General features: G+C 49.4%; 1 protein-coding gene across 1 annotated transcript in view; it reads right to left on the bottom strand.

Moving 5' to 3' along the window:
- Positions 1-27,335, bottom strand: part of LOC132571663 (H-2 class I histocompatibility antigen, Q9 alpha chain-like) — a 52,972-nt gene extending 25,637 nt beyond the window's left edge. The window contains exon 1 of the mRNA XM_060238455.1: positions 27,260-27,335. Coding sequence (XP_060094438.1) covers positions 27,260-27,335 — 76 coding nt within the window. The remainder of the gene's footprint in view (positions 1-27,259) is intronic.
- Positions 27,336-27,645: the final 310 nt, after the last annotated feature.

Below are 27,645 nucleotides of genomic sequence, written 5' to 3'. Positions count from 1 at the left end.
AAAGGAGCTTGAGACAGTGGCGGGAAAGTCTTCTGGAGAGGACAAGCTGACTGCAAGCTCGACCAAAACAGCCAAGAGGGCTGGGTGTGGGACAAGTGTGAGTCAGTGAAGACCTAACAGTCACAGACACTTTTATACATCTCTGAAGATCTAGAGAGGTGGTTGAGGGTGAGTTATATATGGAAACTGTGAACTGAGAAACTGAAAGACCTAAGCAAGAGAAAGTTACTGTAAAGCCTGAAACAACTGAACAACGTGTTAGCCTGTGTAAATATCTCCCAAATCCCCAGTTTAAGACTTTATGTTATAATAAATATCTGTGGTTTATGTTTAAGTTCTCTAGAGCCTATATTTTTGGGAAAAACTAACAAAGCTGCTGTGGTCCCCTACGAAGTGAATTATATTTTCATCAGATAACAAAGTAAAATACCCCGAAGAGACTGATAGAAAAAGATCCAGTGGGACCGTAGGTGGGTGCTGTCATACTCCCTCTAAGCTTTGGGGTCCTGTGAGCAAAAATTCTGCTCTGTGAGCCACTGGCACTTACTGACTGACTGATTGATTGCACTTGTATCCCGCCCTCCCCAAACGGGCTCAGGGCAGCAAACGACAGTCACAATTTGATGACAGATTCACATTATAACGATAAAACATTATTAAAACATTAAAATATTAAAACAGTTGAATACAGGTCAGATGGCATTTGGGTCTGTTTTGAATTAATTTGTGATGATACGGTGGGGCAGATAGTACACCTCCCCCCCCCCCCCCGAGAGATGTTAAAGTACCTCCGTTTAGTTATTAAAAGCCTGCCTGAACAGATATGTCTTACAGGCCCTGCGGAATTGTGATAAATCCCGCAGAGTCCTAGTCTCCTCAGGGAGGGCATTCCATTGGGCAGTCCAGCCACAGAGAAGGCTCTTGCCCTCACAGTGGTCAAACGGGAGTCCTTTCGCCCGGGAATTTTTAACAGATTTAACGAGATTGATCGTAGTGCACTCTAGGGCTCGTGTGGGGAAAGGCGGCCCTGAAGGTAGACAGGTCTCAAACCATATAGGGCTTTTTTAAAGGACCATGACCAGCACTTTGAACTGAGCTCGGAACACTACAGGCAACCAGTGCAGCGTCTCCAGTACAGGTTGGATGTGCACCCGTAAAGGCAGCTCCAATACCAACCTGGCCGCAGCATTCTGCGCCAGTTGAAGCTTCCAGGTCCGAGTCGAGGGCAGCCCCATGTAGAGGATGTTGTGAGCGAGCAAGTAGTTAAATTAGTTTTGCTCTGGGGCCATCCTTCCTGAGCTAGGACAAAAATGTGTGAGCTGGAGGCTAAAAAACTGTGAGGCAGTGCACACTAATTTAGATTAGAGGGGAATGCTGATTGTAACTGATGTTTGAGAACAGAGATCAGAAGAAGATACTGGATTTATAGCCTGCCCTCCCTCCCAATCTCAGAGCAGCTCACAATCTCCTCTCCCTTCCTCCCCCACAAAAGACACCCTGTGAGGTGGGTGGGGCTGAGAGGGCTCTCACAGCAGCTGCCCTTTCAAGGACAGAGGCTCAGAGCAGCCTACAATCTCCTTTCCCTTCCTCCCCCACAACAGACACCCTGTGAGGTGGGTGGGACTGAGAGGGCTCTCACAGCAGCTGCCCTTTCAAGGACAGAGGCTCAGAGCAGCCTACAATCTCCTTTCCCCTCCTCCCCCACAACAGACACCCTGTGAGGTGGGTGGGGCTGAGAGGGCTCTCACAGCAGCTGCCCTTTCAAGGGCAGAGGCTCAGAGCGGCCTACAATCTCCTTTCCCTCCCTCCCCCACAACAGACACTCTGTAAGGTGGGTGGGGCTGAGAGGGCTCTCACAGCAGCTGCCCTTTCAAGGACAGAGGCTCAGGATGGCCTAAAATCTCCTTTCCCTTTCTCCCCCACAACAGACACCCTGTGAGGTGGGTGGGGCTGAGAGGGCTCTCACAGCAGCTGCCCTTTCAAGGACAGAGGCTCAGAGCAGCCTACAATCTCCTTTCCCTTCCTCCCCAACAACAGACACCCTGTGAGGTGGGTGGGGCTGAGAGGGCTCTCACAGCAGCTGCCCTTTCAAGGACAGAGGCTCAGAGCGGCCTACAATCTCCTTTCCCTTCCTCCCCCATAACAGACACCCTGTGAGGTGGGTGGGGCTAAGAGGGCTCTCCCAGCAGCTGCCCTTTCAAGGACAGAGGCTCAGGATGGCCTAAAATCTCCTTTCTCTTTCTCCCCCACAACAGACACCCTGTGAGGTGGGTGGGGCTGAGAGGGCTCTCACAGCAGCTGCCCTTTCAAGGACAGAGGCTCAGAGCAGCCTACAATCTCCTTTCCCTTCCTCCCCCACAACAGACACCCTGTGAGGTGGGTGGGGCTGAGAGGGCTCTCACAGCAGCTGCCCTTTCAAGGACAGAGGCTCAGAGCGGCCTACAATCTCCTTTCCCTCCCTCCCCCACAACTGACACCCTGTGAGGTGGATGGGGCTGAGAGGGCTCTCACAGCAGCTGCCCTTTCAAGGACAACTCTGCAAGAGCTACATCAGGCACAAGGCCATTCCAGCAGGTGCAAGTGGAGGAGTGGGGAATCAAACCCAGTTCTCCCAGACAAGAGTCCGCGAACTTAACCTCTACACCAAACTGGCTCTCTATCAGTTCCCCTGAAGAAAATGGCTGCTTTGGGAGGTGGAGTCTTAACGGCAGTGTACCCTGCTGAGGTCATTCCCTTTCTCAAGCCGTCAGGCTCCACCCCCACCCAATCTCCAGGTGTTACCAACCCCGGGGCTGCGAACCTTCGATGTGGGTATCCCAGTCAGTGGGGTGAAAAGCTACTCCTCTGCCACCGTTTCTCCTTTTATTACCTTTTCTTTTCTATTGTATAACCTTTTATTATTTTATTACCTTTTATTCAGGGCTTTCTTGGTCGAAAAAGCCCAGCAGCAACTCATTTGCATATTAGGCCACACCCCTGGTGCCAAGCCAGCCGAAACTGTGTTCTTGCTCAAACCACCACCCACCCACCCACCCACCCCTTGCTTTTATGGCAAAGAACCGCCATCTATAAGATTATCTAAACTGGCAGAACCAGCGCCATAACAGTTTTATTGCTGCCAGATATATTTATATATATATAGTGTAATGTAAATTATGTATTTTAACTTAACTGACTGGTTTTTATATGTTTAATTTTAATGGTTAAATTCAAAGTTTTATTATTTATGTTAACGTGTAAGTTGTTGTTAGCCGCCCTGAGCCGCCTAGGCGGGGAGGGCGGGATAGAAATAAAAGTTATTATTATTATTACTATTATTATTATTACTCTCCAGACCAAATAGTCGTCCAGTTTATCGCATTATTCTGCCATTTGATCCTAACTTTGCATCCCTTTACACTCTTAACCCACCAACTGCATGTATTTCAGCCCACTGTCCCCGGTCCCCTCCTCTTGAAGAAGCCTGCAAGCACCCCAAAGCTTCCATTCCCAATAAAACTTGGTTGGTCTTGAAGGTGCAACTGGACTCCTGCTTTTCTCTACTGCTTCAGACTAACAGGGCTGCCCACTGGGATGCGTCTCCCGATGTCAGATCTTTGGTTCGCATTCTGAACCCGGCTCTGCCCCGAAGCGCTTCCAAACACGGGACTGCAAGAAGACGGGATTCTGCAGGGAGCTCTAGGCGGAAAGCCCCACCCGCCTCGCATGGCAGAGGATAACATTATCCCGACCCGGGGAGAATTCTGCCCTTCCTCCTCCCTCAACCAGTGAGAGCTTTGGACCCTGGGAGGGACTTACCGCAGCACCCCACCGCCAGCAGAAGTACGACAACGTCCCCCAGGAGCAGGACCTTGCTCGGGAGCGAACCCATCTACATCCGGCCAAGAACTCCGTTTCTCCGTCCCCGCAGTTTGCGAGGGACTTTTGATCTAGCCAGGCAGGGAGGAGAGCGGCGCGAGAGCCGGGATTGGACGAGGAAGGAATTTCTCTCCAATCGGAAAGAGGCGCTCCGAAAGTGTCACCAGTCGCTGGGCGGACCCCTCGCCGGTAGCCGACTCGACTGGGAAAGGGAGGAGAAAGTTGGCTTCAGACTTGCGCCTTGGAAGTTCTCCTCCCCCCCCCCGCCCTTGTGACTCTGCTGGGGGGGGGGGATATAAGAAGAAGACATTGGATTTATATCCCGCCCTCCACTCAGAGTCTCAGAGCGGCTCACAATCTCCTTTCCCTTCCTCCCCCACAACAGACACCTTGTGAGGTGGGTGGGGCTGAGAGGGCTCTCACAGCAGCTGCCCTTTCAAGGACAGAGGCTCAGAGCGGTTTATAATCTCCTTTCCCCTCCTCCCCCACAACAGACACCCTGTGAGGTGGGTGGGGCTAAGAGGGCTCTCCCAGCAGCTGTCCTTTCAGGGACAGAGGCTCAGAGCGGCCTACAATCTCCTTTCCCTTCCTCCCCGACAACAGACACCCTGTGAGGTGGGTGGGGCTGGAGAGGGCTCTCACAGCAGCTGCCCTTTCAAGGACAGAGGCTCAGAGTGGCCTACAATCTCCTTTATCTTCCTCCCCCACAACAGACACCCTGTGAAGTGGGTGGTGCTGGAGAGTGCTCTCCCAGAAGCTGCCCTTTCAAGGACAGCTCTGCAAGAGCTATGGCTGACCCAAGGCCATTCCAGCAAGTGCAAGAGGAGGAGTGGGGAATCAAACCAGATTCTTCCAGAGAAGAGTCCGCACACTTAACCGCTACACCAAATTGGCTCTCATAGAATCATATAGTTGGAAGGGACCTCCAGGGTCATCTAGTCTAGCCCCCTGCACAATGCAGGAAACCCACAAACACCTCCCCCTAAATTCACAGGATCTTCATTGCTGTCAGATGACCATCTAGCCTCTGTTGAAAAACCTCCAAGGAAGGAGAGCCCACCACCTCCCGAGGAAGCCTGTTCCACTGAGGAATTGCTCTAACGGTCAGGAAGTTCTTCCTAATGTTGAGCCGGAAACTCTTTTGATTTAATTTCAAATCGTTAGTTCTGGTCCTGCCTTCTGGGGCCACAGAAAACAATTCCACACCCTCCTCTATATGACAGAGGATCTAAGGATTCCGAGGATTCCTTCGCCCTCCCTGCCCTGTGCTGATTGTGGTCTTGGTTTTTTTCCTTATTGGTTGCAGAAAGACTACTCATCCACAATACAAACAAGCAAAAGGGAATTTATTGATTTATTAAATTCATTTATGCCTCACCTTTATCCCCCAAATGGCTTACATCATTATTGTCACCTCCATTTTGTCACAACAGCTGTGTGAGGTAGGTTAGACAGCGATTCTGTGACTGAGCCAAAGTCCCCCAGGAAGCTTCCATGGCGATGTAGGGATTCGAACTCGAGTCTCTCAGATCAAAATCAAGCACTCTTAACGCAGGCAGGACTACAGACTGTAATCAAATTGCTTTACTCAGGGGAGGGACTTCAAGTCTGTTGGTGTGATATAGTCCCTTGGTTGACATTTCAGATATAAAAGAGGTGTTTTTCTCTCTTTCATGACCTGTGAAATGGGATGGGATCATGGGAAGGGTTTTCTTGGTGCATGTGACACGTTAGGAAATCACACTGATGTGTTTCTTTGTCTTTTGTAATCAGTTTTCAAGTATTACTTCTCTGTTAAGGGGAATTACATGCATGCTCCATGCAGACTGGTGGATGCTGCTAAAGGAACATGCAATGTAGTGTTGGGTGGGCCTCATTCAGTGACTTGTCCGTGGATTGCAAGGTAGCTGAATCTCATGATAAAAATTCCTCATAAAGCAAAATAGTGCGTTTTGGGGTGTGTGGTCCTTTGAAGGCCCGCACACATCTATGCCGTGCACGCACATGGGGCTCTCTGCACATGCCCAGGAGCCCTGAAGCAACATTCTCAATCCAGGTGGTCCCACTAGGCAGTTGCTCCATGATGAGAGAAGATCCGCTGTTGCCCAGTTTCGATGGGTGGATGCTCCTTGGCCCTCATCGTGGTTACAGTCAAAAATCCAGCTCTTCTTTCGTGCCACAGGCAGGGGTCTGTCCTGACCTGCCTATTTCAGCAAAACAAATCCTGGTCCGAGGCCAGTCCTACTCTTTGCATATCGGTTTCTTCATTCTGCTTCCTGGCGCTAAACAGCAAAATTGCTAATGGAAAAGGAGATTGCTCAAGGGTGCATTGTTGTGTTTTGGTTACGGGTAAGTTTTTGCAATTCCCTACCCAAATGCTTGTGTAACCCTTAGCTAGGAATGGCATGAGGGGGGGAAGGGTGGAGCCAAACTGTGGCTCTTTCACACATATTGTGTGGCTCTTGAAGCCCCCACTGCCCTGTCAGCCAGCTTGGAGAAGGCATTTGTCTCTTTAAATCACGTCTCGAAGCAAAGCCAGCCAGCTTGGAGAATGCATTTAAAGTTGAAGTTCTTTTCTTTCCACCTCTCCCTCCCTCCCTCCCTCCCTCCCTCCCTCCCTCCCTCCCTCCCTCCTTCCTTCCTTCCTTCCTTCCTTAACAACATAAGAGAAGCCATGTTGGATCAGGCCAATGGCCCATCCAGTCCAACACTCTGTGCCACATAAGAACATAAGAGAAGCCATGTTGGATCAGGCCAATGGCCCATTCAGTCCAACACTCTGTGTCACATAAGAACATAAGAGAAGCCACGTTGGATCAGGCCAGTGTCCCATCCAGTCCAACACTCTGTGTCACAGAAGAACATAAGAGAAGCCACATTGGATCAGGCCAATGGCCCATCCAGTCCAACACTCTGAGTCACATAAGAACATAAGAGAAGCCATGTTGGATCAGACGAATGGCCCATCCAGTCCAACACTCTGTGTCTCATAAGAACATAAGAGAAGCCCTGTTGGATCAGGCCAATGGCTCATCCAGTCCAACACTCTGTGTCACACAAGAACATAAGAGAAGCCATGTTGGATCAGGCCAGTGGCCCATCCAGTCCAACACTCTGTGTCACATAAGAACATAAGAAAAGCCACATTGGATCAGGCCAATGGCCCATCCAGTCCAACACTCTGTGTCACGTAAGAACATAAGAGAAGACATGTTGGATCAGGCCAGTGGCCCATCCAGTCCAACACTCTGTGTCACACAAGAATAAGAGAAACCATGTTGGATCAGGCCAGTGGCCCATCCAGTTCAACACTCTGTGTCACACAAGAACATAAGAGAAGCCATGTTGGATCAGGCCAATGGCCCATCCAGTCCAACACTCTGTGTCACATAAGAACATAAGAGAAGCCACGTTGGATCAGGCCAATGGCCCATCCAGTCCAACACTCTGTGTCACATAAGAACATAAGAGAAGCCACGTTGGATCAGGCCAATGGCCCATCCAGTCCAACACTCTGAGTCACATAAGAACATAAGAGAAGCCATGTTGGATCAGACCAATGGCCCATCCAGTCCAACACAGTGGCCAAAAAAACCAAGTGCCATCAGGAGGTCTACCAGTGGGGCTAGAAGCCCTCCCACTGTGCCCCTCCAAGCACCAAGAATACGGAACATCACTGCCCCAGACAGAGAGTTCCAACAATACGCTGTGGCTAATAGCCACTGATGGACCACTGCTCCAAATGCTTATCCAGTCCCCTCTTGAAGCTGGCTATGCTTGTAGCCACCACCACCTCCTGTGGCAGTGAATTCCACATGTTAATCACCCTTTGGGTGGAGAAGGACTTCCTTTTATCAGTTCTACCCAACTGCTCAGCAATTTCATTGAATGCCCATGAGTTCTCATATCGTGAGAAAGGAAGAAAAGTACCTCTTTCTCTACCTTCTCTGTCCCATGCATAATCTTGCAAACCTCTATCATGTCACCCTTCAGTCGATGTTTCTCCAAGCTAAAGAGCCCCAAGCGTTTTAACCTTTCTTCATAGGGAAAGTGTTCCAACCCTTTAATCATTCTAGTTGCCCTTTTCTGCACTTTTTCCAGTGCTATAATATCCTTTTTGAGGTGCGGTGACCAGAATTGTACACAGTATTCCAAATGAGACCGCACCATCGATTTATGCAGGGGCATTAGGATACTGGCTGACATAACATAATTCTATGTTAGAGATTTGACAGATTTACCACTGTGTTTTCTGTCTGCCCTTCTTTGGGGGACCCTGTTGAAAATCCTCCTTACCCCTTGTCATACTCCTTGTAACTCTACCTCTCTCTCTGCTTCTGTCACGATGTTCAGATCCACTATCCTCTTCTGAGGTTGATTCAGAATCCTCTCCTCCTGATGTTTTTGTTGTTGTTCAGTCATAGAAAGCCGTGGATCTACAATTTCTGGGATGCAAACTCTTCCCATGGACATGCTATAAGAACTGATGGTGAGCTTGGGGGGATCCAAAGCAAAAATCATGAGGATCCATGAAGATCTGTGGTTTGGAAACATTTTCCCACTGTTGTGGCGCCACAGTTTCATGGTGGCATGGTTTTTCTGGTGCTGCGTATAGTCTAAGCTAGCAGCCCCATGGCACAGAGTGGTAAAGCAGCAGTACTGCAGTATTGCAGTCTGAACTCTCTGCTCACGACCTGGAGGGACGGTGGCTCAGTGGTAGAGCACCTGCTTGGTAAGCAAAAGGTTCCAGGTTCAATCCCTGGCATCTCCAACTAAAAAAAAGGTCCAGGCAAATAGGCATGAAAAACCTCAGCTTGAGACCGTGGAGAGCCGCTGCCAGTCTGAGTAGACAATACTGACTTTGATGGACCTTTGAGGGTCTGATTCAGTAGAAGGCAGCTTCATATGTTCATATGTTCGATTCTGCCGAAAGCTGGGTTCAGGTCGCTGGCTCAAGGTTGACTCAGCCCTCCATCCTTCTGAGGTTGGTAAAATGAGTACCCGGCTTGTAAAAGACTGGGGAAGGCAATGGCAAACCACCCCGTCAAAAGTCCGCCGTGAAAATGTTGTGAAAGCAACGTCCCCCCAGAGTTGGAAACGACTGGTGCTTGCACAGGGGACCTTTTCTTTCTTCCTATAGTCTAAGACAGGATCTACAGAATAATAGTGGTTTGATTTCATTTCAATGTAAAAATCATGAATTCATGAAGATCCGTTTAGATCCGACTTTTATCCAGACCCAGTTTTTAGAGTCTCCAGGTGCAAACACTTTGCATTTTCGCTTACTTGTCCCTTGCAATCCTTAGCTCTTCCCCCTTTCTCCCTCTTTGCCAAAATGCAAGCTGTAATCTCCTCGGTTGGGGCAGACACTTGCCTTATGTTAGTCTGTACAGCAACCAAACTATGAATATTATTACCAGTTCTCCTTGTTCAAGGTGAGAAGCTCTCTAAATTTTATACTGGCTTGTAAGAAAGTCCCACTGAATTCAATGAGTCTAGAGGAGAGGGGACCTAAAATTGCAGCTGAGAGTCCTGAACCTTTACTCAGAAGTAAGTTTCACATAGCTCAGCATTTAGTATCAAGTATGTATGCTTGGGACTGTGGCCTTCATTGCTGCAGGTCCCAAACAGTTTATGCACTTAAAGAAATGCAAACAGCTGTCAGATCCCTGGAAAGAAATGCGTGCCATACTGAGAAGGGAAAACCAACGTCGGTTTTTCTTTTCTCTTACAGTTCAGGTGAAGATCCTGTGAATTTAGGGGGGAGGTATTTGTGAGTTTCCTGCATTGTGCAGGGAGTTGGACTAGATGACCCTGGAGGTCCCTTCCAACTCTGTCTGTCTGTCTGTCTGTCATTAAGCAGAGGCTAGATGGCCCTCTGACAGCAATGAAGATCATGTGAATTTAGGGGGAGATATTTGTGAGTTTCCCGCATTGTGCAGGGAGTTGGACTAGATGACCCTGGAGGTCCCTTCCAACTCTAGGATTCTATGATTCTCGGTTCCTATCCTTTCGCCACTGCTGCACAACTCTAGAGAAGGGAATTTAAACTTTAAACCCCTTCTCTGGTGTGGCGCTGCAGAGGGGCACACAGTTAGTTTTGGCTAGGGCTCAAAATGCTCTAGGGCCAGCCCTGCTGAGGCTTCCCCTCACCATACAAACACCCGATAGGGTGTGTAAATGGAGTGTGTGTGTCAGATTGCCCACGGGTCCCTTCATTTTTTGAGTGGGGGTGCCATTTTATGATTTTGCCCCCCCCCCAAAAAAAATATGTAGATCCGGCCCTGCTTTGACCAGGGCCAAGACTTTTTCGGCCTTGGCCCCGACCTGGTGGAATCAGCTCCCCATAGAGGTTCAGGCCCTCTCAGATCATTCCAGAGGGCCTGTAAGAGGGAGCTGTTCCGCCAGACCTTTGGCTGAGGCGGGTGGGCGTCCTTATTTTGCTATGCCATCTAACTGGCTTCCCTACACTGACGCTGACTACCATCTGAACTGGAGGAAAATCGGGCCGATATAGTTGATACAGTTGACATCTTTTGGGCACCAAGCTGTGAATTTAAGTGTCCACACTATCCCCGCTGCCTTGAGTGAAGTCCGAGTTACCGGTTTAATTGTTTTAATTCTTGATATGTTCGAATTCTCTGATTGTTTTACTGTTTATTTATTGATCGTTGTGGTGTAATGGTTGGTTTTGACTGTTTGATATGCTGGAATCTCCCCTGAGCCTATTATGGGAAAGGGCAGAATACAAATTTTCAGAAATAAAGAAATAAAATAAATCTTGACTCTAATTAGCTCTTCCTGACAACTAACATACACCCTCCCCCCCAAGCTGCATGCAATATTTGAGGAGATCTGTTTCCATGTCTGTGAAGAAGTGTACTCACACAGAGCCTCTGTTCTGTCACGTACCCAGGGGCGGGTTTGGGTTATCTTGGGGGTGCTGCTGGACTCAACCTTCTTTCTTACATTTCTTTGTTAGCTCTTGCATTTACGTGCTAATTGGCTTCCATTCACTGATCCTATTGGCCACCTGATCCTATTTCAGCTCGACTTGTCCATCTAGGTTGACTGGCCCTTCCTAACAGCTGCCCCTCTGCCCTCTTTCTTCCTGTAGGGAGGACTTGAGTAGATTTTATTCCATGGCTTATAACTGAAGGCGTGTACGTGCACACAAAAGCTCATACTTTGAATAAAACTTTTGTTGGTCTAAAAAAGGTCCAGTGCCACTTTAAAGAATATGTATTCCCATGCTAGAAGTCTGCTTTGCTCTCCAATACTGGAAAACCGTTTAAAAATTACGTTGGGTCAGGAGGAACAAGCTGTTCCTTACGTCCCTTAATCCTAGCACACACCCCAGGCTGAGTTCCCTCTATGCTAATATAGAATGATGTTGAAAAGTAAATTAGGTCGACAAGAACATGTCCTTGCGTAATTTCCCTAGACTTGCAGCTGCCCCAATTAGCAGGCAACTTTTATTACCTTTTATGGCTATCCAGACCAAATGGCCTTATAATTTGTCACACTGTTCCACCATGTGATCCCGGCCAGTTTGCCCTCTTAGCCCACCAACTACATCTATTTCAGCCCACTGTGCCTTATTCCCTCGTCTGAAGAGGTGTGCTTTTAGCAAACAAAAGCTGACATTCTGAATAAAACTCTGTTGGTCTTAAAGGTGCCACTTGACTCCGGCTTTGTCCCTTTAAGCTGAGTTAGTGTGAGCTCGCTCGCATTCTTTCAGCCTTCAGCTCACACATTTCTGTGCAAAACAGCCCCAGAGCAAACTAGTTTATGCAGGAGCTCACAAGTTTAATGCCAGGAGCTCACAAAGTAGAATTTTTGCTCACAAGACTCCACAGCGTAGAGGGAGTTTTGCCCCCAGGAATTCCTAGGAGGGCAGAAGAGTCAGTCCAGCCAGACAAGACCCTTCCTGGGTTCTTTCCTTGCATCCACTCTGCTGCTGTCTCTTCATCAAGCAGAACTTCATTTCAGATGAAGAGTCTGGGACTTTTAGGTTTAGAAAAGAGGGGTGGGACATGGTAGAGGTTTATCAGATTATGCCTGTGGTGGAGAAGGTTGGCACGATAAATTTTTCTCCCTCTCCCCAGAGACTAGAACTTGAGGGCATCCGGTGAAGCCGATGGCCAGAAGGTTTAGTACAATCAAAGTTCCCCCCAAATTCCCTACATGGTTCACCAACAGGCTTCATCAGGGAAGCTATTTATCCTGCCCTAATTCCCCAAAAGAAGCATTTCAAGGAGGCAGTGGGCTGACCCTGTGAGCAGTTGATTTTTTTCCAAAATGTAATTTATAAAGGCAATTTCAACAAAATATAGCCAACAGATTACGAAAGGTCAAGCTGCAAATAAAACAAGAGAAGTTAGCTTTAGCCACCTGTTAAAGCTATAAAGTATCCTCATACTTTTCAGATATCGTTTATGAGAGATACAGATGGGCTTTTTCAAGAGCACGATTTGACACATTTCCCACCACAGTTCTTTCTACACAGTAGATGTTCTCCCTGCCTCTGCAGCATAGTTGCCCTTGTTCAAGTAATTTTTTAAAAATAGATGTAATTTTTTTTTTGTAAATGCTGATCTTGTAAATCTGTTTCCACAATTTGCAAAGCCCATACTATGTATACTTCAAAAATTTATTTTTTGCAAACACACAATACAGAAACATGCAGAACAGAAAAAAAAACCCTGTAGAACAAATACAGGTAGGGTGTTGGAATATTGTACAAGGGAAGAAACAACAAAGCAGTTATTCACAGTTGTCACAAGTCCTAAACACACACACAAAAACTGATTTAAGAAATAGGGATGTAACAATATGATGCAAATAAATCAGCCTAAATTTCCTCAGCTAAAAAGTTGTAATTATAATATACATGCTCTCTAGCAGTCATAAGGGTTACTTTAAAAGGTACATTAATGCAGCACAATTTAACCTGCTTTAAAGATTCAAAAAAATGAAGTAAAACCTCTCTTTAATTAAGAGTTTGGTTATTTCATAACATCTGTAACGGCATGTTTAATAATACACAAGATCATATTGTAACATCCTTATCAGAGTTTTATAATAAGCACCCAGACTTCAGCAGAGTCTGGTAACATTTGGTCAATTACTATTTTTTATATAATAATAATAACAATAATAATAATAATAATAATAATAATAAATATATATTGTAATGTCTTCCTCAAAATAGTTACATTTATGTACAGAATACTTACATTTATGTACAAAGTACCAGGTTTGTTAATTCTGCAGGTAACAGCAGAACAATGTGGTTGAGTCTATTGCGTATATACTCTTACACTGTGAATATTATCAAGAAAAACGATTCCAAAGGATTACTCCACTACTCTCCAGATTTAAGCCATGACAGTATTACATTGACTTCAGTCCTGAAATTCTTTGGCTATACCTTTTAGACAATAGTCAGAAATGTGTATCTTATGTAGTAGCAAAATCTTGTGTATTAGCACTCAGAAAGCAAAACTGCCTAAGGAAATGTCAAATGCTGAAAAATGAATCTGAATTTTTAAATTAAGTATTACATGTATTCAGGGGTCATTCTGTAGAAAAATAGGCGGTGGAGCTCATCCAGGGATTGTTATGCAGCTGCACCTGCTATTCAATGGACAAGGCAGGGAGGTGGGGAGGAGGGGGGGGAACCCTCAGAAAGGTTCGGGAGCTGTGCTCCGCTAAGCTCCTGCTGAATTCAAAGCCTGCATGTATTTCATTTGTTCTTATTTATTTAGATTCCCCCTAACATAGCTACATGCAAAATGCCTAGGGGTTGTGTAACTATTTTCATTTTCTTCTGCACCATTTTGTTTCTTTTTCTTCATATACATATCAATACCATAAAATTTCCACTCTGCAATGAGTCAGATTTAAATTGTTGCTATTTATCAAGATCTCTCACTGCAGATGTCAGTGGAAAGCAGTGTTCCCTCTAAGCTGAGTTACTGTGAGCTAGCTCAGTTTCTTAACCTCCGGCTCAAACAATTTGTCTTCGCTCAGGAAAAATAGCCCAAGAGCAAGCTAATTTATGCAGTTGCTCACAACTTTAACACCAGTAGCTCACAAAGTAGAATTTCTGCTCACAGGACTCCGCAGCTTAGAGGGAGTATTGGTGGAAAGATGTTGAAGATGCTAAGGTCCCAGCCAGGCCGAGAAACTCATTCGTAACACCAGGCCCATTATTATTCACATTAACAGAGTATAAGCTATAAACAGTCTGGGATCATGCTCACAGACAAGTGAAAAGAAATTCAGAACCCATAAAAACAAAAATTCTGTAAAATGTATTAACAAATTTGTTATGTTAGCAAAAAATCATGATACTTCAACATTTACACACTATTACTCCAATTACTAAGATTTTACAAAAGATTAGTAAAGTCCATTCCAACCAAAACCCGATTCTATATGGCCTGTCCTTGAGTGAGGTAGAAATTCATAAAGTCCATAGATGCAAGAAAACTCTTGAAATAAGAGTGCCCTTATGCTTGGGCTTCCTTGAGGATCATGAAGTATCGACAAACCAAAGGTCATTTAACCCAAAAGGCATTCAATATTTGCCGTTTTGAACAGTCCTTTGTTAAAAGCTGGTGATCCTTTTAATGTGGTCAATAACAACTGGTTTCAACACGAGCTTTGAGGATGGAACGCATCTATAGGAAGTTTTTCTTTATTGGAGACCATCGCTCCAGATGATCTACACGGGACATAATAGCAGAAACGCCAGAAAAAAACTGAATTGTCCATTATTCTACTCATTAATCTTGTGGTTGTATGAGAGGTTTTGTTTCGTACGTGTCTGCACTATATGGACTTGTTGTAACCTTGTATTTATACTGTTGTATTTTGTTGTATGTTTGTTGTTATATTCACATAGTACATCTGTGAGACTGTGCTCTTAGCGACAAACACAGAACACTATCTGTTTTTTTTTCTGGGGGCTGTCCACCGGTTGGCACGACAAACAAGGCCCCTTCAGTGGAATCTGTTCGTCTTGCAGTAATTCGTCAGAAGGAATATAAGATCAGTAGCTACTGTAGGGTGGTCTCTTGGTAGAGAATTTGCACTACATCACAGCTCATTCATATCAAATTAAATAAATAACGATGGGCTCGCCACTTCTGTACTCTTGAGTAGCTCCTCTTCTTATGCAGGTACAGAAACTAGAAAAGAAGCAAAATGAGAGCCTCAAGTAAAGCCACCATGGAACTCTCAACATGCATCAGAAGCAGAGAGGGGGGTACTTGGCAGGCAGAAGGTCCCAGGTTCAACCCCCAGCTCACCCCCCATTCAGGATCAGATGGTGGGTGATGTGAAAGTCCCTGAGAGATGTTGCCAGTCTGAGTAGGCAAGCCTGACTTTGATGGACTCCAAGGGCCTGATCCAGTAGAAGGCAGTTTCAAGTGAACAAAGAAATGGGCAGAGGTTCCTGCAGAAGAACTGGTTTACTTGGGAGGTGCAGCCAGAGGTCCTTCTGATTGGAGTGTGCACAGAACTCCACAATGTCCTCTTTTCTTTTGTAAGCCCCTTGTCCAACAGCCTCGCCCTCTTCCTCTCCGCTCCTGCCTGCGAAAATCCCATAGCCTGTTCCTCAGCCCTGAGGTAGATTCCCCACAATTCCCACTGCCTCCAATCCATGCCTTGCCCGTCTCTGTCTCCCTTCAGTCCCCTCCCCTGAATTCCAGTCCCTTGTTTCCCCAGCCCCCCAGCCCTTCTTTCTGCATCTTCCCAACCCTCGGCCTCCTTGCCTGCCCCACACGATTCCTCCTCTCACTTGGACCTCTGAGATCTTCTTCCTGGAGGCCACCTGGCATTTTGTGGAGAGCCAGGATAAAGAAATCTCATATTCCTACCCCCACCCCCGGTTTCAGAGGCTCCGCTTGGATCAGGTGAGTCTCTAACTCTGAAGCCACCTGGCTGTAGAAGGACGGAGGCAGTCCCTTCATCTCCTTCAACAGACCCTGCTCCTTGCCTCCACTTTCTATGTTGAAGGAACACCACAGAGAGGAAGAAACAAAACTCACGTGAGACTGTAGGGCTTCGTATTCCATGCTCCTGCAGAGACAGAACCAGGAAGTCAGAGATAGGAAGGTTGCCCCGGGGGGCCATCCATCCACACACCCCTGTGCAGTGAAGCTAACTTCCTAGGTTTTCAACCCCCCACCCCACCCCTGGCAGACACTCCTCCAATCCCTTTTTAACCAACTTCCAAAAGGTTCCTGTAGCTACTCGTGGCGAGGAACAGAGAAACAACCCACCCCCGTATCAGAGTAGAAGAAGTCACAGCTAGAACCCCCCCCCCACACACACACGCCTTATTCCAACTTTAATTGAAGCCACCAAACGCAGAGACGAGTGAACTAGACCAGAACAGCAGAAAAGGAACCCTGCTATTTAACAGGGCCGGTTGCGGGGCTGCCCGGAGGGCACCACCTAGAGGATGGGGAGAAGCAACAAAGGCTCTGCTGATCAGCTGACCAGTGGGCCCTTGAGGGCCCCCCCCCCGCACAGATGCAGGGGAGAGGAGGCAGCAGCAAGGCCGCCCCACCCCCTTCTCGGATCTGGGCACAGATCCGGGAAGGAGAAAGTGGGGGTGGGGCATGCTTGCTCCGTCCTCAGAGCCTGCCTTCCCTTGGACCCTTCTGCTTGGGTCTGGTGACAAGTGGAATGAGACAACCACCCCCCAACCCTTCCCAGGCCTTTTCATCCACTGCTCAGAAGGCACCTGGGGGCCTTTCAGCTGCTCCTGGACCCCGCCCCCAACCCCCCTCCTCCGCTCTTGTCGCATCCCAGAGAGGAAGGGGCCTCACTCACCTGCTGCTGGACTGTAGCCAACCCCTTGCTGCCTTTTAGCTGCAGAGAGAGAAGCGGGAAGTCACAGCCAGAAGGGACACTCCGAGGCCATCCATCCACACACCCCGTGCAGTGAAGCCGGCCTCTCGGGTTCTCAGCCCACCCCTCCCCACCCTGGCAGATGCTCCTCCGACCCCCAAAAGGTTCCCCTAGAGAGAATGGGGAGGCCTCTCCTTCAACCACTGGGGAGGAGTAGAGAAATACCCCCCACCCCCCCAAGTATCAGAGCAGAAGGAGCCACAACTGGACGCCCCCCCCCCCCCAGAAAGAAATCTGACCCTGTGGAGAGAGAGATGCCCAAGAAGAAGGAGGGGAGCAGGCAGGCCTGGCACTGAGGAGAAATTGCTCTTGGAAATGAGAAAACCATTTATGCAAGAGGCATCCCCCTGAAGCCCTCCTTCCTTGGAGGTTTTCCAACAGAGGCTAGATGGCCATCTGACAGCAGTGAAGATCTTGTGAATTTAGGGGGAGGTGTTTGTGAGTTTCCTGCATTGTGCAGGGGGTTGGACTAGATGTCCCTGGAGGTCCCTTCCAATGCTGTGATTCTAGGATTCTAAGTCAGTAGGACTCCCAGTGGGCTTAAGTTCTGGGCGAAAGTCCAGCCAGAAGACAAGATGACCCCACTTCCCTTCCAGCACCCTTGAATTGGGATTCTGTTGGAGGATCGCCAGGAGAGGGTTATTTCACTCTGATGTGTGGTGCCCCCCCCCGCTGCCTCCAGCACATGGAGGGGTGGACTAGAGGACCTTCAGGGCAAAGAGAGTCCCAGGGAGGGTTGGGGGAGACCAGAGGCTTGAGCCCTCCTTCCCCTCGCCTCCCCTCTGCCTGAGGCACCTCTGGCCTGCCACCTGTCCCACTTTTGACGTCTTGGATGTGTGATTTTAGTGTCCATCTCTTTAGGATGACTTTTCTGAGAAGCTGCCTTGGAGTGGGGCGTCCCTCCTGGAGAAAGAAAGGCCAGCTGGAAGTACTTTCCACCACAAGAATCACACACACACACACACACAGCCCAGCCAAGGCATCTCTATTTACTTACTCATGCAGACGAGCCCAGCCCCCATGAAGGCAGCAGAAGCCAGAAGAACAAGGATGTACGGAATGAGCTTCATGTTGGATGCTGAGGACGAAAAGGAGGGCGAAAGATCTCTAACAGGACATTGTTAAGTAGTTTTACCTGGAGTGACTAGGATCAACTTGCCGGAGCATCACTCCACTCTGACTCTTGTTGCAACTTTAATTGAAACCACCAAATACAGAGACTAGACCAGCAGCAGCAAAGGAACCCGCTATTTAATTCAAGATGACTTGCCCTTCTTTTGCTATGTGTAGACGTGAAGCCCTTCCCTTCATTAACTCATAGCTGCTTTTTGAGAGAGGGGGGTGGGGGAGAGAGAGAGAGAATTCATTTGGCCTTCCAGCCTGGTCTCTGGATGCTTTTGCTGGCTACAAATGGAATTCGACCCCCCCCCCCCCGCCCTCAGACGGAACCTGAGGGCCTTTCAGCTGCTCCTGGACCCCTCTCCTGGACCCCTGCTCCTGGACCACACTCCCCCTGGACTTTCCCCCCCTCAGCTGGCCCCTTTAACACATCCAGAGACCTGCTGGGAAATGCTGCTCTCAACTGTAACCTGGCAGGGCAATTTTTATGGAGTTCCCCCACTTCCTCACATAGATTCCTTCCTGATTGGCTAGCCCCCACCCCCATGGAAAAAGGCCTTCCCCCCCACAGTCTCTCACCTGGGTCCTCCCAGGCCAAGTCCAGGGGCTCCGGCAGGCTGTCGTGCCCCACCCGGCACCGGTAGCGGTCCCTCTCCTTGGGGTCCACCTCGATGCTGAGCCAGGTGTGGTAGGTCCCGTCCGAGTTGGGGACCACACCCCCCGTCAGGGTCTCCTGCCTCTGGTCCTCCCCGTCCTTCATCCAGGTGACCTCGATCTCCTTGGGGTAGAAGCCGTAGAGCTGGCAGAAGAGGGTCTCCTGGCCATCGTGGCCCTTCTTGCGTGCCACCCTCGTCATTGGGGCCTCTGCAGAAAGGGCAACGTCATCCTGTGTTAACACACCCTGCATCTCTTGAGATGACAGATTGAGACTGGCCTTGAAGGGACCACATGTGGTCATCAGACCCATGCCAGATTGGATGCACCAAGCCTGCAGCATCTCCAAGAGATGAAATAATCCACAGAAGTGGGTTCTCCAGCCTATTCTTGGAAATTATATTGTGGTTCTGAGACTGGCCTCATGAATCCCTTCTGAGTTGGGTGCAAATGGCCTCCCTTAACGCACATTTCAGGGTTCCCCCCCCCCCCCAAAGTGATCTTTAATATTCTCTTTAGCAAGGCAGTCGATCCTGAAGTCAGAATCCCTCTGAAAGGAACTGAGGAAGGCAAAGCCTTCTCCCACAGCACAACTTCCAATCTACAGCAAGGGTGTCGAACTCATTTGTTATGAGGGCCGGATCCGACATAAAAGAGACCTTGTCGGGATGGGCCATGTATGTCATAAAATGTAATGCCAGGTAGCAGAGATATAAACTATACAAATAACACAGACAAACACAAAGATTTTAAAAAAAACTTACAGTAAAACATGATTGAAATATTAGCACTTGTTGGTCTTAAAGGTGTTTTCTTTGTATCTCTCCCATGGGATCCAGGGAACTGGACAAAGGAAGTTCTGGCTCTTTCCTTCCTTCTTCAGGGGACCAGGAGGGGGAGGAGCCTCAGCCAATAGAATGAAGAGAGGCCTGGCTCAGTAGTTCTGCTGTGGGATTGAGAGAGCCTGGCAAAGCAAACTCTCCCTCCCCAAGACAGGAGTCTCATCCAATGGAGAAAACAGAGGATTTGCTCTGTAGCTCCTGTGTGATTGAGCGAGCCTTGCAAAGCACGCTGTGATGCAGAAGGAAGCAAGAGAGGGAGAAGGAAGCAGATGACAGCTCATTGCTCGGGGGCCTGATAGGAGCCCTCTGGGGGCCTCAATTCGGTGCCCAGGCTGCATGTTTGACACTCCTAATCGAGAGCAAGAAAGAAAGAGGAAAAGACTAGAGGCCCTGTCCAATCAAGTCTTTGCGGTAAAGCAATTTGGACAAGCACCCCCATTACGGGCCTCTCCTGGACCCGGGAGGCAGAGCTCGTGCTTGTTGCTCTGTGTCATTTTTGTTCCACATTTGGAACATTTTTTTGAACAGGGCCTTGGAGGGCACGATGAGGGGCCACAAGCACAACAAGTGGGGAGAGCTCTGCTTACTGTGGGGCTTGCCTCCCACTCATTAGACTTGCAAAGGCTGTAAAACCAGTTCCCCAAAGTAGAAAAGGAGCTTACTCTCTTTATAGAGTCACAGAATCCTAGAGTTGGAAGGGACCTCCAGGGTCATCTAGTCCAACCCCCTGCACAATGCAGGAAACTCACAAACACCTCCCCCTAAATTCACAGGATCTTCATTGCTGTCAGATGGCCATCTAGCCGCTGCTGAAAAACCTCCAAGGAAGGAGAGCTCACCACCTCCCGAGGAAGCCTGTTCCACTGAGGAATCGCTCTAACGGTCAAGAAGTTCTTCCTGATTTTGAGCCAGAAACATTTTTGATTTAATTTCAACTCACTGGTTCTGGTCCTACTTTCTGGGGCCACTGAAAACAATCCCACCCCATCCTCTATATGACAGCCCTTCAAGTACTTGAAGATGGTGATCCTATCACCTCTCAGCTGCCTCCTCTCCAGGCTAAACATGCCCAGCTCCTTCAACCTTTCCTCATAAGACTTGGTCTCCAGACCCCTCACCATCTTCGTCGCCCTCCTCTGGACCCGTTCCAGCATGTTTATATCTTTCTTAAAACGTGGTGCCCAAAACTGAACGCAATACTCCAGGTGAGGTCTTCCCAGAGCAGAGTAAAGCGTCACATGATCTGGACACTATACTTCTGTTGATACAGCCCAAAATGGCACTGGCCTTTTTAGCCACTGCATCACACTGTTATCAAAATGATGAACATCAAGAGAGCATGCTAGGAAATGTTCCTTTCTCACAAAGGTAAAAATAATCCCGCTCGTGAGCCAGCTTCGAAAGGAGTGGGGGCCTCCCCGGTTGGAGTTTTGAAGCTAGAAAAAATGTTTCCAGCCGGCCTGCGCAATCAAGTCCCAACGTGGGGCTGCACAAGAAGCCAGTGTCAAGTCTCTGTAAAACCTTGGTCAAGCCTGTACTGTACTTTGGTTCAAGCAAAGAGCCTTCTGGGTAAAGCCTTTCTGTATCCCAATGCTGCTAGCTAAACCTCTCCTTAACCCCCCTCCTTTTCCTTTGTTATGTAGCCTCGCTTTGAAATGGGAATATGGGAAGCTATAATCTGTGCCTTCTCAGGCTGGGCATCGGGGGAGGTTGGAGCCAGAAGACGCTCAAGGCCAAAGTCGGCCTGAGAAAGAAATTGTAACATCAATGAGTGAATGTGCCCTGCATAGTGCCCCTCCCTTAAGAATCCCTTTGAAGTGTACCTTATATGACGGCATTGTACTGAATGATCTTTAGTCTTTCAATTTGAACCTATCCAAGGGCATCCTTATCAATAAACTAGCAACTTTGTTTCAACAATGACTCGTTATTGAATTTGGAGACTTGACAGCCAGAAGATAAGCACCCAGCCCCACAGCTTGGGGGAAGCGGCCCCCATGGCCTCTCCCCCCCATAGCTCCTCACCTGTCTTCTGCAGGGTCTCCTTGCTGTAGCCCAGGTGCCTCTGCAGCCACTCCACACACTCCTCCTCCAAGTAGGCATTGAAGCGCTGGGCCCACTGGACCTCGCCCTCCCACCTCCGCTTGGTCTCCAGGGCCTGGGGGACGCGGGCCGTCCAGGTGAGGGTCTGCCTGTCCAGGGCGATGGAAGTCCTCCCCGTCGTAGGCGTACTGGTAATGCCCCCTGCTGAGCTGCCCCTTCGGCCCCACCTCGCAGCCGGACATCCACTGCAGGGTGCGGAGCCCTGCAAGAGACACGCGGGAGATGGGAGAAGAGAACATTTGGGGTGTGTTTCTTTGTGTGGGGGTCTTTCCCCGCTTGAAGGAAAGGGGGATGGGAGACTGCAGAAAGGCAAGCCCCTCTCGTCGGTGCCTCTCTGCTCCCCACTCCCCATGGGAGGTTTTTGCCCCTTCCCCTCACAGGGACCTGCTTCCTAGAACAAAAAACCATCGGGCGACAGGTGAACTTTTGAGCATATCCTGCATCCCTCCCTTGCACATTTTCTCATTAGCAGCGGGGTGGGGGCGGGATTGAGCAAGAAAGCACAGGGATGCAGTTCCAGCTGGATTGGTGTCTGGCGTGGGGGTGTGACCTAATAGTCAAATCTAGCAAAAAAACCCCCACAACCCTGCTCGTTCGCATATCAGTAACTCTCGTAAACCCTTCAAGCCACTGGTTCCTGGGACAAACCTGTAACGGTGCCTCAGGGAATATTTCCCCTATAATTAGAAGACCACATCTTCATTTTGTGTGTTTGTGTGTGTGTGTGTGTGTGTGTGCGTGCGCTCTGGACATCAATCATATCCCCCCCCTCCCACACACACACACACACACTATTGAGTATGAGACGCTCTGTTTTAAAGAAGAGCTGGTCATTTCTCTCCTCTGCTGACCTGAATCTACCAGACTGGTAAATGGTGCCCATCCTAAACCACAATTTCTTCCCTCCTCCGCTATCTTTATTTCTTCTTAAGCAGCTTTTCTATGTGCGTTTTTCAGCATGCTTCGTTCTTTGAGTGTTTTTCGCTCTTTTATTATTTTCCAATAAAGACACTACCACTTGAACATCAGCCTGGTTTACTTCAGAGTTCTCTTAAGGGCTGGACCCTAGTGTACATTTGTACCCTAGTGTGTTTTTCCTCTTTTATTATTTTCCAATAAAAACACTACCACTTGAATATCAGCCTGGTTTACTTCATAGTTCTCTTAAGGGCTGGACCCTAGTACACATTTGGTGGAAATCCCTGAGTTACCTGCCTTGCTAGCTAATTTCCCCAACTAATTAATCATTAGACCAATTTGGGTAACAGAGGAGACCTCGCCCTACTGTTGTCCTAACACTGGTATCGCCTTTTCTGAGGAAACAGTGAGGGGGTGGAATCAGGCTTCTGGGGTAGTGGGGGGAGGGAAGACGGCTGTCTACTGGATCTGCTTCTTCTACAGAATTTGCATTTCTCCCATGGTGGGGGCTGCCCCCAAAGTAGTGCTCAGGCAGACCCCTCTTTTGCAGCGGAGATACGGGGAGTGTGGAGGGGGGGGAGATGTCACGTTAAGGATGGAGGCCACAAAAAAGGGAGCTCCTCTCCAAGGAAAAGCTGCCCTCCAAGCCCTCCTTTCTTCCCTCGGGCAGCAGCACCCGTAGAAGAAATGGGGGAGCGGACTGCCCCACCCCCTTCCCAAGTTGTGGGGATGCCACAGCCCCTCCCCCTCCAGAAAACAGCCACCAAACTGCAGGATACGGGAATTGTGCTTTCCTAGATTCTTCTCTAAGAGCCCCGTGGCGCAGAGTGGTAAAGCTGCAGTGCTGCAGTCGGAGCCCTCTGCTCACAACCTGAGTTCGATCCCGGCGGAAGCTGGGTTCAGGTCGCCCGCTCCAGATTGACTCAGCCTTCCAAGGTCAGTCAAATGAGTCCCCAGCTTGCTGGGGGGAAAGTGTAGACGGCTGGGGAAGGCAATGGCAAACCACCTCGTAAAAAGTCTGCCGTGAAAACAACGTCACCCCAGAGTCAGAAACAACTGGTGCTTGCACAGGGGACTACCTTTACCTTCTTTTTCTTTTTTTAGATTCTTCTCTTCTATGTGTGTGGGGGAGGGGGAGCCCCACCATACCCCAGCGGTGCCCACCAGGACAGCCAATGTATCTTTGATCTCCACCTCTCAAGCCAAGGGGAGGTTTATTTGCCCCACTCCCCTCCCTACATATCTGCTCTAACTGGTATCCAGTGTGTGTGTGGGAGGAGGGGGAGTTAAGAGTTTGAATAATGTGAAGCACAAAGGTGAAGGGGGCTCCTTCTTCCTCCCCCTGAGGTGCAGCCCCTCCCTTTCTCTTGCCTTGGGGAGGGTCGGGGGAGGCGAAGGCTGCTTCTCCCCCCCCCACCCTCCGCTCACCTTCACGGCTCTGGTTGTAGCGGCCCCGCAGGATCTCCAAGCTAGTTCTGAAGACATATTCTGTACTCCACAATATCTGGGTAGTCCTTTCCCAGTGGCTGGCCTCGTCATCCTCCACCTTCTCCATCCAGGGGACTCGAGGCACATTCCGCCTCGTGATGCCATCATAGCGACTGATGGGCTGGTCGTCCACGTAGCCCACAGCGATGAACTGGGGCAGCCCCTCAGTGGGCTCAGACACCCCCATTTCAAAGTAGCGCAGGGAGTGGAAGGAGGAGGAAGAGCCTGGGAAGAGAGAGAGAGACAAAGAGAAAAGGGGGCAGAGTTAAAGGGACTGTCACCCAGACTCCCACTCGTTCAGAAATCCAGGCTCAGACATCCTCATGCACAAATAGTTCAAGGGGGGGAGTAGCCTGGGACAAAGGGGGGCAGAGTTAAGGGGGCTGTCGGTGAGGAAGGGCTCCCCAAGACCCCCCCCACACACACCCCTATTCAGAGACCAGGCTAAGTGGGGGTGGAGGGAAGAAAAAGAAATTGGATTCATATCCCGCCTTATACTCAGAGTCTCAGAGCAGTCACAATCTCCTCTACCTCCCCCCCACCCCCCACAACAGACACCCTGTGAGGTAGATGGGGCTGAGAGAACTCTCAGAGAAGCTGCCTTTTCATGGACAACTCCTACGAAAGCCATGGCTAACCCAAGGCCATTCCAGCAGGTGCAAGTGGAGGAGTGGGGAATCAAACCTGGTTCTCTGAGATAAGAGTCTGCACACTTAACCACTGTGCCAAACTGGCTCTCTGGAAACATAACGGGGCCAGGGACATTGAGGAATGGGGAGAGGAGATCGGAGAGCCTGAGGAGCAACAAGAGAAGCGGAGTGAACAACAAGGGAAGACCAGAAGCTGTCTAGGTTCACCTACTTCCAGGCGGGACCTGGGCATCTCCCAGAAGCACCACGTCTCTCTAGAGATCAGTTCCCTGGAGAAAATGGCTCCTTTGGGGGGCGGAGTCTATAGCATTCTATTACCCCTGAGCTCCTCCCCCTCCCTCTGCCCCCCTCAGGCTCCACCCAGGAATTTCCCAAAACTCTGAAGAGCTGGTATCAGAATGGAGTCATTCTGAAACAAAAACTAGCTGCTTTGCTATTGATTTCAGTCTACTGATTTCAGAGTTTGGACTAGAGCAGGGGTGTCAAACTCATTTGCTATGAGGACCGGACCTGACATAAATGAGACCTTGTTGTGCCGGGCCGTGTGTGTCATAAAATGTCATGCCAGGTAGCAGAGAGATAAACTTTATAAAGCACAAAAACACAACCAAAGAGTTTAAAAAAAACCCCTTAAAATAAAACATACTTAAAATATAAACACTCATCGGTCTTAAATTAAAGATGCTTTCTTTATATCTCTCCCATGCAATCCAGGGGATTGGGCAAAGGAAACTCTGGCTTTTTCCTTCCTTCCCCAGCGGACGAGGAGGGGGAGGAGCGCTGGCCAATAGAAGGAAGAGAGGCTTGGCTCAGTAGCTCTGCTGTGCAATTGAGAGAGCAAAGCAAACTTTCCCTCCCCCCTTCCTCCTCAAGGGAGGAGCCTCAGCCAATGGAGAAAATTGAGGTTTTCTTGACCATTGCTCCCAAGTTTCCAAGCTCTGGCCGTCTGGCTCCAATGAGCCAGGCAGGTACACCCCATTCAGTTCTCCCTTGAGTCCACAGACATAACAGGCCCACAACAAAGCCAGGGAACGGTTGTCATCTCCTTTATTGTGATGTTTTCAATGCCCTGTGGCGCAGAGGGTTAAAGATGCAGTACTGCAGTCCTAAGCTCTGCTCATGACCTCAGTTTGATCCCTGGCGGTAGCTGGGTTTTCAGGTAGCCGGCTCCAGGTTGACTCAGCCTTCCATCCTTCTGTGGTCGGTCAAATGAGTCCCCAGCTTGCTGGGGGGGAGGAAGTGTGAAAGACTGGGGAAGGCAATGGCAAACCACCCCGTAAAAAGGTCTGCCGTGAAAACGTTGTGAAAGCAACGTCACCCAAGAGTCGGAAACGACTGCTGCTTGCATGGGGGACCTTTCCTTTCAATGGCAGGACTTCTCTCTTTTTTGCTTCTTTCTCCTCTCACCCTGAGGCACACACCGGCCACACCCACAAAGCCTGCAGAGCACCCATTCTACCCAGGATGTTGGCCAAGAACCCAAAAGTTCATGGCCTGAAGCTTCCCTACCCCACCCCATCCATCCTGACAAAAGCCTCTGCAAGCTGGCCATTTGGGGGGGGGGGGGGGTTCAAATAAAAGGCTTTAGATGGCTACAGAAGTTCCTGTCAAGCATCGATATTTCTCAATAATCAAGCTTTCTCTGAGAGCAGATAAGACCTGGCTGTGTGAATCTTGGGGAGAGGCACATTACACCGTTACTGCAAGGCTAACCTAAACATTCTTGGGCCAGATGGATTTATTATGCACCCTTTAGTTGTAAAGGTGGGAGGGAGCAGGTCAGAGTGGTGTTCTGCTTTGTGTCTTGTGGGCCTTCATGGCACATAAAAATATGCATGCTTGACAGTTCCAAGATGAACACATGAAGCTGCCTTCTACTGAATCAGACCTTGGTCCATCAAAGTCAGTCTTGTCTACTCAGACTGGCAGCGGCTCTCCAAGGTCTCAAGCTGAGGTTCTTCACACCTTCTTGCCTGGACCCTTTTTAGTTGGAGATGCTGGGGATTGAACCTGGGACCTTCTGCTTACCAAGCAGATGCTCTACCACTGAGCATTTCGAATCTGTATATTTTTGTTGCATATGACTGGCTACTACTAAATTATCATTATATTCCTGTGCCTGGAGTGGTGCTTTGTTTTTTTTATTATTCGTGTTTTCCACACTACAGACAGTCCGTTGTTTTCACTAACCACGAGGTTAGAACTCCTGCTATAAGTGACCTCTGAAAACACAGAGAAAGAAAATGGCTACTTTGGAAGGCGGAGTCTTACGCCTTGGGACCCTGCTGAGGTCCCTCCCCTTCCCAACCCAGGCTCCACAAGCCCCCCAAAATCTCCAGGTATGTCCCACCCCGGGGCTGCGAGCCCTCGACGTGGGTAACTTCTGCGGGGACCCCAGTCAGTGGGGCCAGAAGACTCCTCCCTCCGTCACTCTTGCTTCTCGCGCTCTCAGCTCTTGGGCTTGGTTTTCTGAGCAGAGCTCTGTAGAAAGCGGCAAAGCGACGCGGCCCCTGCCCCGAAGCGCTTCCAAACCCGCGAATGCAACACAAAGGGATTCTGCAAGGAGCTCTAGATGGATGCAGACCCCCAACTCCCTCCCCAGTCCCCGAAGACGAGTCCCTTCATCCGGACCCGGAATGAGAATTCTGCCCTCTCCCTCCCCGCAACACAGGGGAGCTTTGCACCCCTGGAGGGACTCACCGGAGCCTCCCACCGCCAGCAGCAGGAGGGCGACGTCCCACCGGAGCAGGACCTCCCCCGGGGACAACGGCCCCATCTTGATCCGGAGCGAGAACTCCCCTCTCCCGCACCTGCTGCTTGCAACGCACTTTCCACCCAGCGCGACGGAGAGAACGCGGGACGAGAGCCATGATTGGCCGTGGAGGAATTTCTTTCCAATCGGAGAGGAGCCCAGAAAGCGTCACGAGTCGCTGGGCAGAGCCTTCGCCGGCAGCTTGAGCTGCTTTCCTGGGAAAGGAGAAGAGAAAGTCGGTGTCGGACTTGGCTTGGAAGTCCCCCCCCCCCCCCTTGTGACTCTGCTGGGGGCGCGGGGCGGGTCTAGAGATATTTGGGGGCGCTGCAGGAGG

The sequence above is a fragment of the Heteronotia binoei genome, chromosome 5, assembly GCF_032191835.1.
Source record: "Heteronotia binoei isolate CCM8104 ecotype False Entrance Well chromosome 5, APGP_CSIRO_Hbin_v1, whole genome shotgun sequence".
Lineage (NCBI taxonomy): Eukaryota > Metazoa > Chordata > Lepidosauria > Squamata > Gekkonidae > Heteronotia > Heteronotia binoei.
The sequence above is the reverse complement of the archived record's forward strand: the minus strand, read 5'-3'. Positions and strand labels throughout refer to the sequence as shown.